Source organism: Metopolophium dirhodum, chromosome 9, assembly GCF_019925205.1.
Source record: "Metopolophium dirhodum isolate CAU chromosome 9, ASM1992520v1, whole genome shotgun sequence".
NCBI lineage: Eukaryota > Metazoa > Arthropoda > Insecta > Hemiptera > Aphididae > Metopolophium > Metopolophium dirhodum.
In genome coordinates, this window is record NC_083568.1 from 5,103,596 (window position 1) to 5,123,389 (window position 19,794).

At 27.0% G+C, this 19,794-nt stretch overlaps 3 protein-coding genes across 4 annotated transcripts; 2 read left to right on the plus strand and 1 right to left on the minus strand.

Annotated features, from left to right (window-relative positions):
* Positions 1-1,003: 1,003 nt before the first annotated feature.
* Positions 1,004-9,577, plus strand: LOC132951949 (RRP12-like protein). 2 transcript variants are annotated; one of them, XM_061024025.1, is made up of 21 exons: positions 1,004-1,285; positions 1,354-1,549; positions 2,134-2,260; positions 2,330-2,530; positions 2,606-2,722; positions 3,037-3,237; positions 3,315-3,553; positions 3,616-3,877; positions 3,942-4,112; positions 4,246-4,364; positions 4,433-4,565; positions 5,518-5,757; positions 5,831-6,060; positions 6,142-6,265; positions 6,334-6,625; positions 6,686-6,840; positions 7,462-7,724; positions 7,806-7,984; positions 8,045-8,170; positions 9,141-9,218; positions 9,282-9,577. In XM_061024025.1, the coding sequence occupies exons 1-21, from the start codon at positions 1,156-1,158 to the stop codon at positions 9,494-9,496; spliced, it is 3,798 nt and encodes a 1,265-aa protein (XP_060880008.1). In that variant the 5' UTR covers positions 1,004-1,155; the 3' UTR covers positions 9,497-9,577. The 2 variants fall into 2 exon arrangements, with proteins under 2 accessions (XP_060880008.1, XP_060880009.1); XM_061024026.1 differs by having other exon boundaries at positions 1,005-1,285; positions 9,144-9,218.
* On the minus strand, positions 9,509-12,698 carry LOC132951950 (uncharacterized). The gene is made up of 2 exons (XM_061024027.1): positions 11,855-12,698; positions 9,509-9,801 (listed from the first exon to the last, which is right to left on the minus strand). Exons 1-2 carry the CDS (start codon positions 12,176-12,178, stop codon positions 9,610-9,612), a joined length of 516 nt encoding a protein of 171 aa, XP_060880010.1. The 5' UTR covers positions 12,179-12,698; the 3' UTR covers positions 9,509-9,609.
* Positions 12,699-13,053: 355 nt separating this feature from the next.
* Positions 13,054-15,241, plus strand: LOC132951951 (protein BUD31 homolog). Its single transcript, XM_061024028.1, has 4 exons — positions 13,054-13,357; positions 13,437-13,559; positions 14,724-14,890; positions 14,971-15,241. The coding sequence occupies exons 1-4, from the start codon at positions 13,264-13,266 to the stop codon at positions 15,019-15,021; spliced, it is 435 nt and encodes a 144-aa protein (XP_060880011.1). The 5' UTR covers positions 13,054-13,263; the 3' UTR covers positions 15,022-15,241.
* Positions 15,242-19,794: the final 4,553 nt, after the last annotated feature.

Here is a 19,794-nt window from a genome sequence, read left to right on the forward strand (position 1 = left end):
ATGAAATTCTGATTTTTTGAATTTTTAAATAATATACTCTGACCAATTTTTCTAAATTTTAAAGTTTTTTTGTACTTCTCAATAAGATTCTGTGGCGATATTTTGTTAAAGGAAAACAACGGGATGAGAACAGATAAGCATGAGTGAATCATTCTGTACCATAGACATATTATTTAATATTTATACGTCTATGTTCTGTACACCATGACAAAATAAATTTATTTTGTCATGCTGTACACGATGTAGAGAAAATATCCTAAAATTCTATAAACCTGTGTGAAAAATACCGGGATGTTTGGACGATGAACACTGCATGGTTTGGACCATATCATTTACATGGTTCATGCACCGAAATACCGAATAGTTGTAGATCTCTCTACATTGTGATTATGTGATATATATATTATATGAATTATGAATGGGACCACCATATTGCATTCAAGCTTATAAGTTATAATCTGTGATATGATCTAAGTATCTAAGTATTCAAGATTCTGGTCACGATTAGAGATAAACCTAATTATCACGATTAAAAATACAGATAAATATGTATTATATGTATATGTATATTATGCATTATATCCATAGACCTATCATGGGCTACTATATAGTTATAGTTCTTCACCAAAATATATTGTTTACATGGCTAATATTTACTATTTAGCCATGATTGCTTAGGTAAAAGGTAAATGGTAATTACTAATCAGTTATCACTAATATTCAGTCATCACGGACTAATAATATAGATATAATTGTCCGTGGTAATAACTACATGTAATAACACAAATACACAATGTACATAAAATGAAGAAAAATTAAATTAAATTTTATTAATTATGTGTATTAAATATTAATTCTCAACCATAAATTGTGGTAACATATCTTATCGTTGCTAATTTGCTATCATTCACAGTCCACAGACCATATAATAATGTTGAACTTTATAACGTCCTTGACATTTTATCCACGTGCTTATAATAATATATTATAAATTTATATTACAAATTTTGATAATATGAGAAATGTGTATTATTTTATTTTTTAAACAATTTTGGTGTACGTAGATTACTAGATTGTAGAAGTGTAAAACCAACCATTGGTCAAATTGTATTATTTTCATACTAAGTGGTTCGAATCCTGCTAAATTAAATAACTATGGCAAAGTTTAGAAAAAAATTGAAGTCCAAAGGAAAACGATGGGTAAAAGGCCAAAGCTCAGTCACCAATCCAGATTCAAAAAAATATCGTTCCCAAGCTCAAAATAATTTTTGCAAGCCAATATTTGGTAAGTACTTGAAATTTAAGTTGATCTATACCTAAATAATAAGTCTAAACAATTTCCTCTTACTTTAGGAGGAACTGTTCAAAATGAAGGAAAAAGTTTGTTAACTCAAAACAAATTGAAGGAACATGATAATATTACAAATAGTTATGGCTTTAACAAATTTAAACCAGATGATGTTATGTCTCATACTTCTGCATCAACTTACAAAACATTTGAAACATTTGCTTCTGATTGGAGCTCGTGTACCAATCCATCTTTTAATAGGTAAATAAATGTTGTATGTCTAATTGTTTTTATAGTTTTAAGTTTCATTGAATAACTCGTTTGTTATAAAGTATTTTTATATCATTCTTTACAATGCCAAAGTCTATGTTAATCATTAATATACTACAATCTGTTTCAATTAGAAATAGGTAACTAATCAATCAATTCTCAATTAAATATCACTAATTACTGATAAGTGTCATCACTCATCATAATCAAACTATTATATTATATCAAACTGTATATTCTAAAATCACATATTCCTTTAAAGCCTAAAGGCAGATTGTAAATTGTTTAAATTGTTAAATCCATTTTCAAAAAAAAGTTTAATTTTATTATTTTGAAATATATGATATTTATTACTTTTTTTTCATAAGAAATCTGAATGGTTTATTTTTTTATATGTTATGGTTATTTAACCAATCTATTTAAAATATTAGGTATTTTGAAATGTATTTGAATAACAAAATAAAAATTGTCCATTTAATGATTTTTTCAAGTTTTTTGATATGTAATATGAAGTAACAATTTAAAAATGTTAGCAAAATTATATACTTCTAACATAAATTAATTTTTGTTTTTAGGTTACTAAAAAATTTTAGTTCAAACTCTTATTTACATAAAGAAATGTTAGCCATACTTGCAGCATTAACTGAAGTAATTAAGGCTAATGAAGGCAAAGAAACTTCCACAGAGTATTTTGCAGCTCTTGTAAGTAGATATATTGCTATTTAATCACATTGAATGAACCTACTAATATTATGAAAATTTAACTTTTAGATTACTACTTTACAAACAACCTTAAGTAATGGACAAGGTGATTGTGAAGATAGTGTTACAGCTATGGTTTCGTTATTAAGTATGGGTATGAAATGTGTTCCTAAAGAAGTTCTTTGTACTAAATTTGGAACGACCACTCAAACTTTATTAACAACACTTGCAAAGTTTGCTGAATCTGATAATAACAATTTATTAAAATCTGTTAGTTTTGATTTTTTGATTGTTTTGATCACATTATATTAAGAAGTGTTGAGTTATTTTATCATATTTTTTTAGGTATTTAGTTGTTTATCTTTGTTACTTCGTATTCAAGAAAAAATTGTTTGGTCTCATAGTTCTACAGTACAAGTATATGATGCAATTTTAAATTTTATTATACATTCAAAACCTAAGGCAAGTTAAATTATTTGAAGTAATATATATTTACGTATTTAATAGTTGACTTAGTTGTGAAATTACAGTTTCATAAATTAAACATGTATAACTTCTGAATTATTTAATTCAAATAAATATTGAAATTGAGTTTTAAAGGCAAGCCTTTACAACTAACCAGTTTCATGAACTGTGCCGATATATAGACAATAAACAAACTGAGTAATTTTTGAACTGGTTCTTGATATTTATAACATATTTGAAAATTTAAACACATATTTTTTATATTTGTATTTCATAACTTAACATAACAAATATTTCTTTTTGGCTTTTAGATTCGTAAAGCTGCTCAACATGCGGTGTGTGCTATATTAAAATCTAACAAAGATTTAATGCATCCTATGTCAGGTTATACTGCTACATATTGTACTAAAGTGTTAACATCGGGTACAACAGCTAGTAACACAACAACCATTCTTCATGTTCTAACTTTATTAAAGGAATTGATGCCCGTTTTTCCTAAAAAAGAACTCAAAGTATATCCAGTTTAAAAGTTTTATTTAAAATGAATTAGATAAAATAACTATGTATTTATATATATTTTAATATTTAGCCTCTTTGTGAAGAAGTCTTAAAGTTGATGACTTTAAACCATCCATTATTGCTTTCGTGTGGTTTTCAAGTATTCCATGGATTATTTGTTTCTTACCCATCATCAGAACTTGTTCTTTCATCTACACTGAATGCCAAATTATTAATGGCTCTTTTTGATTATCGGCCTACACCAATAGATACACAACCTACTTTAGCTTGGTTAGCTGTCCAACAAGAAGCTTACATTTGTTTATCAAAGTAAAAATTGGTTTTGTTTATAATTTTAATTTATTTATGTATTTACACTTTTTTTTTTTTAGGAGTGACTTATCATTATGCATCTCCCAACTAAAAAGAATATTTAAAGTATGTATTGAACTTTGGGTTAATGGCAACACGGAATTATTGAAAGCATCTGGCTCTACATTACGTATTCTTATTGAAGAGTGTATTGGACACGCCACTGATTCAACTTATCATCAAAGTATTTCTGTTTTATTCAATTTAGTAACTCAGTGTTTATCCTATCAGTATAAAAATGCTTGTCCTCAAGTTTTACATACACTGTCTACATTTTTCAAGGTATAAAAAATTATTATTGTTAAATTTTATTTATAAACATTAAAATATATTTATGATATTACAGTTTTATGGAAAATGTGCCCCAAGTATATTCTTAGAATGTATAAAATCATTGGGACAGCTTAGAGATTCTAATGAAATCACATTCGTAAATGAATTGGAAATGACAATTGGTGCAGGTATCAGGTATATTGGGCCTGAATATATTATTTCAGATAAAGTTATTCCATTAAAGGTATGTCGTTTTACAATAAAACACTTACTAGACACATCGTTATATCATATTAATATTTTTATAAAAATTGATTATTATTTTTTAACAAAATTATTTTAAGTATTTTTTTAGATGTATCTTAATTTTGTTTTAGGTGGATGATGTTGGAGAATTTAAGCGTAGTTGGTTATTACCTGTTTTAAAAGATAGTATTTCAAACTCTACACTTAAATGCTATATAGATCACTTTTTACCTTTGGCACTAAAATGTCGGTAAGTATTCAAATTTGCAATATTATTAATCTATAAATATTCCTTAACTATTTTTCTACTTATTTTAGAGAAATGTATGAAAATGCTTTAAAAGCTAATGATAAAATAACTGCCATTAGTTATGATCTTCTGGAATCACAAATTTGGTCTTTATTGGCTAGTTTTTGTTCGAATCCTTCTGATATATCCACATCGTTTCGGGTAAGATAGAATGTATAATATACAATCAATATTATTGCATATTCATCTATAATGTATGAACATTTATATACTACATGTATATAAATTTTCATATTTAATGCAATTGTACGTCATACACTTTCCAAACTGTGTACAATAATTAATTGTCATAATTTTATTTTAAATTATAAGTAAATAATTTAATTATGTGTCCACACACAATTTAAATTTTGAATATAAATGGAAAAAATAATTTAGTTCTTAATTGTTAAAGAAATTGAAATTGCTTCAAAATCCAATTAATCTCAACGATATTATGATCATTTTTACTAAATTAAATTAACAGAAAAAAAAATATAAAATGTCATTATCATATATTTTTTTATATTATAATATAATCAATTATAAATACAACTAGTATAAACCTAAAATTAAAATAAAATAACATACCATTCTATATTTTATTAATTTTATTGGTCTTCAACTTTAATGTCAAATAAGGAAAACATTTTTTAAATTTAATAAATAATTAAGAACATTTACAGTTTACTTTTGTAGAAATCAACTAAAAACAGACTATGTTTGAATTAGACTTTTAAAAATAATGATATTTTATAATTTATTTATTATTATTATGCCAATAAACCAACATTGTTGAAATAGATATATTCACGTAGTGAAACATATTATAACCTGTGACATAAATATAATGACTTAATATTTGGTAGTAACACTCAAACCACAAATAATTGCTTATTATAAGTTTTTATGACATATTAAATGAATCCAATACCTAGAAAGTAACTATTATAAATTATTTGAATTCAAGTTTGAAAATTTAATTGGTTCCCATCAAAAGTTTTAAAAATGGTGTTATTGTGGGAAACATAAATATACAATAAATTAGAGAATAGGTTCAATTGATCACCTCCGTGTGTTATATAAATCTTAATATATTAAACTGATGTTTTAGATCATTGCCAGAACTATGGGTACTATGTTAAGTTCTCGTAAGGAGTTAAGAGATACAATCCTTGTGTCATTAAGGAAACTTATATCTTCGGTTTCTAAAAATGATGATGTACCCAATGATAAAGAACAATTGTCTTATTTTGCAAAAAACTTTTTACCAATCTGTTTGAATTTATATACTAACCCTGCTCATGGTACAGACGAACAAGCTACTAGATTTTCTGCTTTGGAAACAATCAAAGTAAATTATATACATTTTTCTTTTTATTAAATAATTGAATGAATTACTTAATTGTTTTCATTTATTATTGCAGATGTATTTGACATTGTCAGACGATGAAATAAAAGAACAGTTATTTAATAAATGTTGTGGTATGCTGGATACTTCAAAAGATGCGGAACATACAGTGATAGAAAGCATTCTTGATATTATTGGAGTATTGGTACCTTATCAATCTGTTAAGACACTAAAATCATTTTTTGATTCCCGAATTTCTAAAGCCAAGCAATTGAAAAATTTCAAAGAAGAAAAGAAATATTTTAGGTACTATACATAATAATATTATATTTATTATTTAATAATTTAATAATAACATATAACAATAATAAAAAAAAAATTCGTTAGGATTCTGGAAGAAATTTGCAGTTCTAAGTCTCTAACTTGCAATAAATTTGTAAAAAAAAATTTTGGAAACATACAAATCTTTATATTGTCAACAGCTCAAAATGCTGCGGCTACCAGTCGTGGGGTAATTACTTATATTTTGAATGCATTTTTTTGTTTATTAATCAATAATTTATTAAATGAAATGTTCAGCCTCGATTACGATGTTTAGCACATCTCTTAGATCATACTGACGATAACAATGTGATTCAAAGTATATTAACTCATCTCCCTGAAGCTGTGCTTTGCTGTAAAGGTTCCACTGTTAATAAACGATGTCGTGAATGTGCTTTTTCATTGATTAATAAAATGGCTTTATTAGCAATTAAAGTTGAAAACGGCTTAGAAAACTTTTTAAATGCTTTATCAGCAGGATTAGCTGGTTCAATTCCAATGATGAGTTGTACTATTTTAGCATTAGCTTCAGTTCTCCATAACCGTAAAGGTATGTAATAAAATAAGTAACTTAACATTTAACTAAAATAATAATAACTGTTTATTTTAGATGAAATTAATTCAATTCAATTTGAAACAATTTTAAGTAATATTTGTTTACTTATTACAACTGGAACTAGAGAAGTGGTTAGCTCAGCCTTAAGCTTTATCAAAGTGATAATTACTTCATTTTCCGATGGTCTGATGCCCTATCTTTCAACAATTGTAAGCTAAATTATTATTAAATTATAAATATTAATGTGTTCAATTATATTTTTGTATAATATACACAAAATGAATAATTATAAAAAAGATATTTTTTTAATTGATTGCATCTATCCGGTAAGAATTATTTTTTTAAAGATGTATATTGTATATAAATTAATCATATATATTATTTAACGGATACTGTAATATTATTTAACATAATATACAATTAAATAAGTAACAGTGGTTTGGCTTGGCGCATTGGCTGCTACCAGTCGCACAATGCGACTGAGATTAAGAAACACCCGCTGCTACTAGCTCCCGGATGGGTGACTACCACCCGGGTTCGTAGTAGTAAAAACCTTGCCACACATACACAGTTTGCTTACCTGCTGTAAAAACACCTTACCTTACCACCCATAGTTCATAATCCCCCTACAATATCTAATGGCCATAGTTGCCACGCTTAAATTCAATAATCAAAAAAAAAAAAAAATAAGAAACAAGTTAATATTCAGCAACATTTGACAGCCCTAGCAAATGTGTGAAAAATGAAATACACATCTATATTTTTAATATTACCGCATACATACAGTATCAATGTACATTATTTTAAATTAAAATATTATTTATTTTTAGTTGAGTTCTCTTTCAAAAATGACAGATGATTGTAAACGAAAATTTCGTCAGGAAACTAAAAATATATACCAAAGACTGGTACGTAAATTTGGTTCAAATCTTATTATACAAATGGTACCAAATACTGATGTTCAAACACATGTACGTTTACGTGCCTTAAATAAAGAATCTGAACGATTAAAGAGAAATAAGGAAAAAAGAACAAAAGAGAAAATAAATGATAAAGTTGACGTTGACTTTAGTCTTAAAACTAAACCCAAAACGTGTGTATATAATATTTTATTTATTTATAACTTTAATATGATAAAATCACTAAAAATAAATTATTGTTATTATCGTATTAGATTTGAAGAGATTTTGGCTGAATGTGAAGAAGATGATGAATTAGAAACTAATTCAAACCAAATCCCAAAAGCCAAACAAGAAAAAGGCAGAAAGAAAAAATTTGCTGACAATTATTTGCATGAAAGTGAAGATGATATATTAGATTTTACTGAAGCAAATTCAAATAGGAAAATTTTGAGTAAGTTTAATTTTTTTTAAATTAATTTTTCTTTATTAATGAATGTTTCCCTGTCTACAGTGTCAAAACCTAAAAGTGAACATAATACAAATATTCATAAGTTATCTAGTGCTGATGATAGTATAAAAACTGCTCCTGATGGACGCCTTATTATCACAGATGAACCTCAAGCACCAACAAAGTCTGGTGAGATTTTATCATATATATACTACAAGATACGAGCTTAGCTCGGTTGGTATACGTATTAGCTCTTAATATTATTATTGTTATAATTGAATTACGCTGAAATAAATAAATATGTATCCAAGATTTTAACATTAATTAAAATAATAAAATTACCATATTTAGCTGATTAAACTAGGGCTTGCAGTATTTTTGGTATTTTAGAATACTGGTATACCGTGAATTGGTAATTACTGTTTTACCGAAAAACCCGTATACCTTCATTTAATATTTTTATATAATTGTAATAGCATAATATAATAGCCCTATCCTAGGTTGGAAACACTAATAGCATTTTCGTTTTAACAAAATAGTATGTACTAAAATTCCACTAGCTACTTATACAAGACAATGCACTAGTTTTCTATAAATCAAAAAAGAAAAAAATAATTATTATCAAATATAAATATAATTTTAATGATAATAATATGATAAATAGGAAATTAGATGATAATGTGCCCCGTTATAGAGAAAAAGGGTTCATATTTATAAAATACATCCATTGCACTGACAAAATCCGGATTTTATGTTTTTACATATCTTTACTGAGAGCTCCAATTTGATAAGCTTTCTCGACGATTCATTTACCCATGAACTAATATAAAAAAGTCAAAGTTTTTAGCGCAAAAAATATTTTGTGTAAAAAACATGTCTTAGGAATATATTGCCATTTGGGCTCAAATTTGAATATTTTATGATAATAAAATAATACTAAAAGATAATACAATTTTTTTTATTTTATTATTTAAGTTTGAGTTATTTTAATACATAATATTATTCTGTTGTTGAACTATATGCAATCATTTTTTAATTTTTAATATTATTATTTTTTGAATTCATAAGTTTGTGTTATAACAGTTAAATATAGGTACACCAGTATATCATCATATTATAGATTAAATATAACTATTTATTTTTTTTTTCCTTAAATAAGTAGGTATTGAGGAAGAGGATATTGACGACAACTACAGTGATAGTGACATGCCATCAAAAAAACGAATAAAATATACTCGTATGTTAAATTTAATATTGTAATATAATCTCATATAAATACTAATAAAAATGTACTTTTCAGCTGGTGGCAAAGGTATTCATCGACCATTAGATAAAAATTTGGAAAACAAAGGAAGGATAAACAAACAAATGAAGAAGAATAAAATGCAAAATGAGGTAAAAGGATCTTACAACAAAAACAAAGGAAAGAAATCTAATGGAAATGTACGTCCATTTTCTTATACGGATTTCAAAAGTTACGGAGCTTCAAATAAAAAAAAAAGAAAAAGAAATTAGAATATTCATAAATAATTCAGAATATTGTTTTATTGTTGATGATTAACTAAAATTTAAATAAATAAGTAAATCACATCTAAATTGTTTGTTGTTTGTATACATTTATATTCTTTTCAGTAAAACTCTTGATTATTTGAATCAAATTGAATTAAATCAGGACAAATGCCTAAACTTCTAATCAAATCTTCTAAAGTATGTAAATTGGAATTTTCATTTTCATTTAATTTATTGAATAGTGATGTCAAAGCCTCTTGACAAACATTTAACCATTTTTTTGATAGCTTTTTTATTTGATCTAAATTATGCTGAAAAATAAATATGAGAAATAATTAATATATCATAATGTACAAAATTATAACATAAAACATTATCTAAAATTAATGACAGACTTTGATCAGAGGCAGTTGATTTTAAACACAATTTTTTTTCTAAGTACATTATTAAATATTAACTAGCTAGAATAATCAACAAAAAATTGAATTGTATAATTTTGAAATCATTTAAGATGATTCAATGCGCTCAAGTCATTTTAAAATAAGAATAAAATAGGTAGGGGAGAAGATCACTATACTTTATAAAAATTTGATTTACCAACTCTACCAATAAAAACAGAGGGGGCACGCATCTCTTTTCACAAATATGAAATATTACTGACTACGAGCAATGGTGTTGAAGGTTGCAGTATCACAAACTGTAAATGTATTATTAGATAATTTTAAAATAACTAGGCTCAGTAGGTAAACTTAATTTGAATAGAGTATACAAATATGCTAGATATTAATATTTTATGTGTATCTATTAAAATATATTTGTAAGAACACTACAGATGACAGATATAAAGGGTATTTAATTTATAATTTGGATTGAAATCTAACATGCATTCAATACTACATTTGATTAAAAATAATTTTTAATTTACATTTAAAATACTTTCTAGACAAATAAATTGAACAGATGCAAAAATACGATCGATTTTAATGCTTCATACATAAAAAATGGGTAAGTGGAAGTCACTCTGCTGTACAGCAAGTTAGAAGTGGGTGACTAATGGATGGTGTTAACTGTTAAATTTGAATTAAATGATATAAAATCATTGTATCCAAAAGTGATTCTGATCGAAGGTCTGATAGCTTCAATATTACTAAGTAGGTATATTTTATGATATTATTGTGATCAAAGTAATTAATTTTAGAATTAGGCATTAGTATCTATTACAGTAGGTTAAATTAATTTTTGTCAAAACAATTACATTTGAAAATATCCTAGTGTGTATAAAATATAATAATAAACTCTAAAAGTTGCATATGTAATTAAAATTGTTTTTATTGATTTTAATATGTAATTTCGTCCAAATTTGATACTTAATATTTTTTGGTTATTGTATAAACTATTAATGAGAATCTTTTTTTTAAATTTTCAACTCTTAGCTATAAAAATTGAAATTTTTTGTATTACAATATTTAATAATTTTTGACATTTTGATAAATTTTGTATTTTCTTAATATAGCAAAAAAATCATGCCTATTTTCAATATTTTTGAATTGCTAATGAAATATAATATGAGGAGCCTTGTATTGAATTTTCAAGAAATTTTATAAATTTCTAACAAAAGAATTTGCACATTTTTGTGATGTTGTCGAAGTTCATACTTTAAATGCTTATAAAAAATTGTGACTGTATTTTTTAAGTTTTCAACAGCCATTGTAACAATTTATTAAGAGTTTTGTATTCAATTTTCAAGCTTTTTGATCCAACAAATAAAATTTTATTGACATTTATAAAAATTTGGAAACTGAAAATGTTCTTAACAGCTCAAAAAAAAACAATATATTTTGAAAATTATATGGTGTACAGAAAATGCTAATATAAACATTCAGTGAAAATCTCATGTATCTACGGTCATTTGTTTTTGTTTGTTTTAGAGTTACAATAAAAACCAAAATTGATTATGCCAAAAACCGATTTCTCGTTAAAACTCCTGCTTTTCCCTAATTAATTTGTTTTTCACGGAGCTTTTAAAAAACAACTGGGACATTTTTAATTTTAACTCCCTCCCCTCCCCACCCCAAAAAAAGTACCAACTAGATTAACTTTCCTATTAGAAAAAATACTGTTGAAGAAAATCTAAACATTTTTACTGTCCTAAAACGTGATGACACACAAAAAAAAAAATTAAAAACACATAAATGTAAAATCAATACATTCATCGCTCACCTCAGAATCTAAAATAGAATTAACTACATATTTTATTATTTTAGAAAAGATTAGAGTATGGCATGATAATATTTAACATTTAGTACTCTTATATAGAGATTACTTTAACTATTATACTTTAAACGATCATAATAATTGTCCAACCTGTTCACTATTTTTGAGTTCAGACTTGAGTTCTTCTATAACGCGGTGTTTGTCTAATACATTTAATGGCGTCTCATCTTCATATTCCAATTTTGAAATTGATTTGTTTTTTGGTATATTATTTTGTGTTTCTACATTTTCACCAAATTCAGTGGACAAATTCAGATCAATAACTTTTATTTTCTTTGGTATAGTTTTGGGAGTTAATGTACCAGTGGACTTTCTTTTGAGTCCTACTCTACGACAAGGTGTATACATTTTGTCAGAAGTACGCGATAGTTTACATACAGTTGGTGATGGAATAGGATTTTGATTATCAGACATTTTATTTTATTATAAACTATAAAGTAACTTATTATGTTTTACGATCCTAGTTCTAAACAAAAATCAAATAATTTACCACTGTATGTTCAAGTGTATAGTTATTTTATTGTTATTTTTATGAAAAATCACAATCTACATAAAAATAAGAAACATTAATTTTTTTTTGTTAAGTAATGGAATAATATTAAAACTTAAGAAAATCATAGATAATATTATCTATGAAGAAAATACGTTCAATAGTTCTATTTACTAGTTATTCACTTATCTTAATTATTTTGATTGTGATGGGGACAGTTGGGTCCCGTCATAGATTTCTATACATATATGTAGTCTGTGGTGTGTGTAGTATGTAGTATAGAAGTCTGTGGGTCCCGTAGTCCCTTGCAACAACTGTGCAAGGTGTATTGTTATTAAATATGAATTATGAACCAAGAAAATTATGAACTTAACAAAATAATCATATAATCTGTGATATTAAATTCCGCGGCTTTAATAAGTTAGTGGATAATTTAGAAAATAATAATAACTGACAAAGCAGTGTGACCACCGACAACAGGGAAGAATGACTATATTCATGATCTGGACTGTCTGTGAGAGCGCTGATTTCTCGGGTGCAGTTACTGCGGGCCATGGACATATTAATATTAATATTAACATTTCAAATTAAATAGGTATGTCAGCAATATTACCGGTTTAGAAACAAATCGCGCACCCACCCTCCGCCCAGCCATGTCCTGTGACGTAGACATTTCTCCGGTTCTCATTGGTCCACCGCCGCCCCTGCCGCAGATAGCCGCCGCCGTAGACTCCACCACTACACCACCACTCAGCCTGTTGGAGAAATGCTTACGTCACAGACATGCGTATCACGAGTAAGCTGACATACCTATTTAATTTGTCATGGATATTAATATGTCTATGCTGCGGGACCGTACCGGTCCAAGCTCCGAGCCGATCTTATCATAGGCAGTATCCCGTGAAAAATGAAAATATTTATAAGTATGAATAGTATGAAGTATACATAGTTTGAATTATAGTTAAAAGTTATTAGTTACACGTCGGACGTGAATATAGCCACATTAATTATGCCAAAAGTCCGTAGAAGCCGGAAACCGCCTCCTGATGGGTGGGAACTTATAGAACCTACTCTAGAGGAATTGGAGCAAAAAATGAGAGAAGGTAGGTACGAAACGATTTTGGTTTCTCTAAGAATAATTGATTTTTAAGGTACTATTTCACATTGTTTTGTAATTTTTAGCTGAAACCGAATCGCATGAGGGCAAACGTAAAGTAGAAGCATTGTGGCCAATTTTCAAAATTCATAACCAGAAATCAAGATATATTTATGATTTGTTCCATAGACGTAAAGCTATTTCTAGAGGTTTGTATTACAATATCAGTTTTGAATACAACTATAATTATAATTATATTATAATTTGATATATTATTTTAAATCCTAATTGCAAGAGGAAATACAAATAAAATAAAATAAAATATTTTTAAAAGGGTACAATTTTTGGTTTTTGTTTGGAGTTTTAATATTACAGTTGCAATGTATACCCAAACTTTTTTATTTTTCAGAATAAAGTATCTCTTTTTAAAATGGGATTTAAGGCGATTTAAGGATCAGTGGCGGACAGTTATTTTAGCGAAAAGCCCAAAACTTACTAATCTTTTGTTATTGATCTAGCGATGTATATGCGATTATATTTTTTAAAACTGATTTGAATTTGTTATTACTTATTAAGTTTGGTTGAAATCCAACTTTTAGTCCACTTTTCCCAATTTAACCCTTCCCCCTCCCTCCATACCCTAACTATAAATTTAGTTTGAATATTCTAGAAAAATTACTTTTTAGATTTCCTTGTTTATTTATTAATGTAATAGCATATAGCCCTAGCACCGGACACGATAAGAAGAAGTTTGAATATTTAAAAAATAATTCAAACATAATTATTCAGAATTTAAATCAGAAATCTTAAAATATGGACCAAACGATCTCAAGTAAACATTATAACAAATTCAGATCAGTTTTCTGAAATATTGCATTTTTAGGATTATCGGTAGGATGGCAAAATGTGCTTACAAATGAGCATAAATTGTTTACCATTCTCACGCGCAACTCCTTGTATATGTGCTTGTAGGAGCGCTACACTAATTTTATTACACACAGTCTCACACACTAATAATAACTTACTACTCACATATTTACAAGACCCGCATGCATGCAATTTGAAAATTGTATATTTCAAACTCCTCAATAACTGTCCACCAATGATCCCCTTAAATTAAATGACTTGGACATATTCTGTACCATTTTTGTCTCAAGTAAGAAAAAAATGTTGAAAAGATTATATTACTTAAGTTAAATTACAATTTGTTGTTTGATTAACAAATAATTAAATATTTAATTACATTTTGTTCAATAACTAAAAATACAATTTGCTTGTATTTACTATTATGTATAACTATATCCAATATTTTTTATATTAAATTATGAAAGTTTAGGTATAGTTTAAATTATTATTGACTTTTTTTGTTATAGAATTGTATGATTTTTGCCTTCAAGAAAAAATTGCTGATCAAAATTTAATAGCAAAATGGAAGAAACAAGGTTATGAAAATCTATGTTGCCTTCGTTGTATTCAAACTAGGGATACAAATTTTGGAACTAGCTGTATATGCAGAGTCCCAAAATCTAAACTAGAAGAAGTAATTGCTTAATAATTTATTATTTTAAAATATTTGTTTTAAAATCAATAACAATTTTACTTATGTATTATGTTTTTCAGGGTCGAATAGTGGAATGTGTGCATTGTGGATGTAGAGGTTGTTCTGGCTAAACATACACTAAATACTAGTTAAATCATTATTGTATTATTTTTATTCTTAATACGTGTAATGAATTTATTTCTATATTAATATGTGTGCGGTATAAGACTGAAATTAAAACAGCATACTAACTGAAACCTCAATAAGTTAGATATTTTTTTAATTTCCATTATGATAATGTAAATTATGAATTCCATTCATTTTTAAGATAAACATTTTTAATAACAAATATTATTGACTTTTCTTACTATTATATCAGTATAAAATGTATTGTGATATTACATACCATCAACATATGTATTTTGAAGGGTACCTATATCCATTAACTATTTTACCAAATAATTGTTTGTTTTTGTAGGTACTATCATTGATAATAAATACTAGTATTTATAATCAATGGTACTATACTCTTTCTCATATAACTATATAAATAATCTCATGTAACATGGTTCTGATATGACTGGCTTCTCCTATTCATGTTACTCGATAAACGTTTTATACTTGTTCCTCGGTTTGCTATTATAATACATTTTTATATAATATAGACTTAAGATTGTATTGGTATTAAGAACTTTGGCGCCCAGGGACACTTATAAAATGGCACTCCTCTTTTAGGGAGAAGGAAATGCGGCGTTCCAGTGTTTAACAAATTCGTCAGAATGCGTGGAGCTGTCGTAATATCAGTGTTTGGCAAGTTCCTTATAAAAAAAAATTTGTTCCGTTCCTTGTTAAATAAACAAAAAAAGAATTCGTTCCTTTGGAAAATGAACGAGTTCCTTTTTTAGTTCCAAATAAATTAAAAATTCTTATTTAATCACTTTTTTTTTCATATGCATACTTCTTTAATTTTTAATTATAATATATAACTACAAGTATAGATAGGTACATATTTTATAATTCTATTTTGAGATTTTCTTCAAAATTAAATTGTTGGCTAACGTATGCCGATTGTCTTAACTTCGATACTCGATAACGATCACTAATTAGCAATATACATTATACACATTAAAAAAAAAATCTTAATTTCAATTATTTACATAATTATCTGTGTAAATTATTGGAACTAGAAAGGAACGAAACAATTTTGTTATTTTTCCTTGAAAAAAAGAACTAGTTCATTTCCTCGTTCTTTTTTTATAAAAAGGAATTCATTCCTTCCAAACACTGCGTAATATATATATAACTATAAAAGTATAGCCTTACCTTGTAATTTGTTTTATTATAATAATATAATGGTACAATACTACAATTTATGATTGATTGTTATGTAATCATGTGTATCTCATACCACTTGCAAGTTGCAATAATAATGATAAATATACTTCATTTATATCATAAATCAAAAATATACCTAATAGGTACGTTAGGTACATAGGTGGATATGTGGCGGACAGTTATTTTAGCCAAAACATACCAATCTATTCCACATTTCCACCATACTGTTTTTGAGTTTAAAATACTAAGAATTTAAATTTTTTGGAAATGTTAGAACTTGTATGCTTTTTTATTAAAAAAGTAAGTAAGATAGATAAATTCTGATTTCACAAACACGTTGAGCATAAAAATACTAACATTTCCAAACAATCGCTTGGGAAGTAAACTAAATTTGTTCCTTAAGGTTTAATGTGCATACCACTATACAGAATTATTTGAAGAATCGGCCTTCTTAGCACTCATTAAATTGCGACCCTCTTTCTGACGCAGAGTTATGACTACATCGTGGACCGAGCCTATATAAATGTAAACAAAATACCCAGATGAGTATGATGACGTTAAGGTAAGCCGTATTAACTGGTTATGAGTCGGCCGGTCGCACGGGATAAATAACTTCTATTTCTTATTTTGACAATAATTGTAAATTTGTGTGTTGTAATTGTTGGCTACATTAATTTAGTCAAATTTCAGGGTGTTGGGAGGAGGCTGACTGCCAAATTGTTTTAAACCTATTATATAAGATTAGGTTAAAGGCATTAAAGCCACATTGAGCCAATTTTCTCTCCAATGATGTCATGTCGGCATCGCTTTCATTAAAGTAACAAATAGGTTAAGTTTCTATTTTACAATAGGTTAGGTACCTATATCACATTTTAGACTCTGAGTGAAGCGATGAATGTATTGATTTTACAGTGATGTGTGTTTTTATTTTTTTTTGTGTCCGTGTACTGTGTACACGATAACTAGCATAGGCGTGCGCACAGGGGCAGCAAGGTGTGCTCTTGCTGCCCCTGGACGGTTTGAATATTGCATGGGCCGAACTGGTCCAAGCTGGGCCAACACACCGGTAAAAAATAAAAAATGAGTTGGTTATCCAAAAAGACAAAAAAAACACATCGACAACAGACTTCTACGTTCTACAGTATTCTATGACCATTATTTATTACAGATGTATCATACTATCATGTGCATAAATGCATAATATGAGAAGTTATCTATATAGTAATAGACAATAGTATAATTGATTGAAAAATGAAAACTAAAAATAAACATGATTCCCGTGTTCCGTCATAACGATGCAGTACACAGATACTATTAATAATTTCATTATCAATTTACCACTGTCCCTCACTCCCTCATTCTATTGCAGTTAATACTTTATTACATTACTTTATTTGTCATTGTCATATTTGCTGTTGATTGTTGTTGATGCATACTCGCCTAGTCGGCACTAGTCGGCAGTCGCGTATAATATCTTATATCACGCATTTATGCAACATTGTTTTGTTGTTAACATACGTTTAACAGTTTTATTTTTTTCTTATAATATTATATAAGTATTAGTGTATTATATTTATACAACTGTCAACTGTACAAGGATTGGTGCAGTGCAATTTTAATTATTTTGAATCTTTTTATACTTTTAATATTAGTTGTTAAAAATATAATTCAAATGAATTCAAATAAACGTAAAGGTGGTGCTGAGAAAATCCGAGAGAAAAAAATGAAACTGTTGGCATCAGTAGGAAAAATGTTGATATGGTATACCGGTGTTGAGCAAAAACAATTTATGATTAACCAATGATTATCGTTTGAAATAGTTTTATTTAAAGGTCAAAGGTTAAATTTTGATTTTGAGCTTAAAAATATTAACTTAATACCCATGTATGGGCCGGCAAAAATATTCGCTGCCCCCGACTTGAAACTCTGCGCACGCCTATGATAACTAGTCAAATAATGCTTCGATTTTCAACTTAAATTCGATGGGAAAGTGAATCTAGTTGGTGCATTGGGAAGGTCAAAATCCCATATTCCCAGTAGTTTTCTAAAGCACCAAGAAAAACAAAAAGAATTTAAGAAAAACCAGAATTTTAAAGCAAAATTGGTTTTTTGACAAAATCGATTTTGGTTTTTATTGTAACTCTAAAATAAATTACCGTAGATTCACATTTTTTTTACTGGTTGTTTATATAAGCTTTTTCTATACAAGATAACATTTTCAAAATATTTCGATTTGTTTTGAACTGTTCACGGAAATTTTCAGTTTCCAATTTTTTTAGATTTTTTTTCTATGAATGTCAATAAAATGTTATTTGTTGGGTAAAAAACTTTGAAAATATAATTTAAGACTCTTAATATATTGTTACAATGACATTTAATAAATTAAAAAATTCAATGATCACATTTTTTTTTGAAAGCATTTAAAGTTCAAATGTTGAATTAATAACGATTCGCGGAAAAAAGCCTAGAAATATAAATATAATTGTGAACACATGTATACTCTACTCCTAATTAATAATTACCATGTGCCTGCTATAACAAAATATAATAATATATTAAAATGAAAATAATAACTAATTGTTAATTGTATAAAATATAGATTGTATATCAAATAAAAATATAAATATGAACACAATATGTATACGTCATGATATATTGTGTTATAAGTAGAAACCGGATTTATATGCGCTTAAAAATAAGCTCTTGAAAATAAGATTCTTCTATGCTCTATAATTTCATCAAAAAAATCTTTTATATGCAAAAATATTCTTTTTCATACAAATGTTTTAAACACTGAAAAAGCAAATAAAAGTAACAGTTTATAAAAATAAACAGTTAGGTATATATTTTAATCTATAATATGATGATATACTGCCATACTGGTGTACCAATATTATTTAACTGTTGTAACACAAACTTATTAAGGGTTAGGTTAGGAGGGTTACTCTATGGTTCAACCCTCCCCCCCCATTAAAAAAATACCAATCGGTTAATATAATAATAATAATCAGGAAAAAATTGCATGTAGATACTACAAACAACAACAATAACTTTTAATTTAAACATAAGAAAACAATTAATATATTACTAAATTATAATCAAGAACGAAGATCAATATTTTTGTAATACAGTTTTACAAGTACGCGTTTGTTACGAAAAATAATGATTATCTAAATAGATATCTAATGTTATATTCTATATTGTAATAGTTATATATATATATATATATAATTTTAACTAGAAAATTGCGTACCCGACGCTAGTATCTTAATTTGACCCACGACGCATACAGCTGTACCAGGAATACTGCTAATAATAGTTTATTAATAGCACAGATTATATGAAAATTTTCATATAATTTATGTTAATAGTATAAGAATTTATCACCGTGTTTGAAATTACGTAATCACCGATTTACATCAAGTCATTTATCCTGGAGCTGTTGCGCGTTGCAGTTGTCTCAGACCTCAGTTTGCGTGCAACTAAATATTATTTTCCAGCCAAAGTAGGTAATTTATTACATTTTATAATTTTTATTATATAACTACAATCAGAATTATTTATTTAAA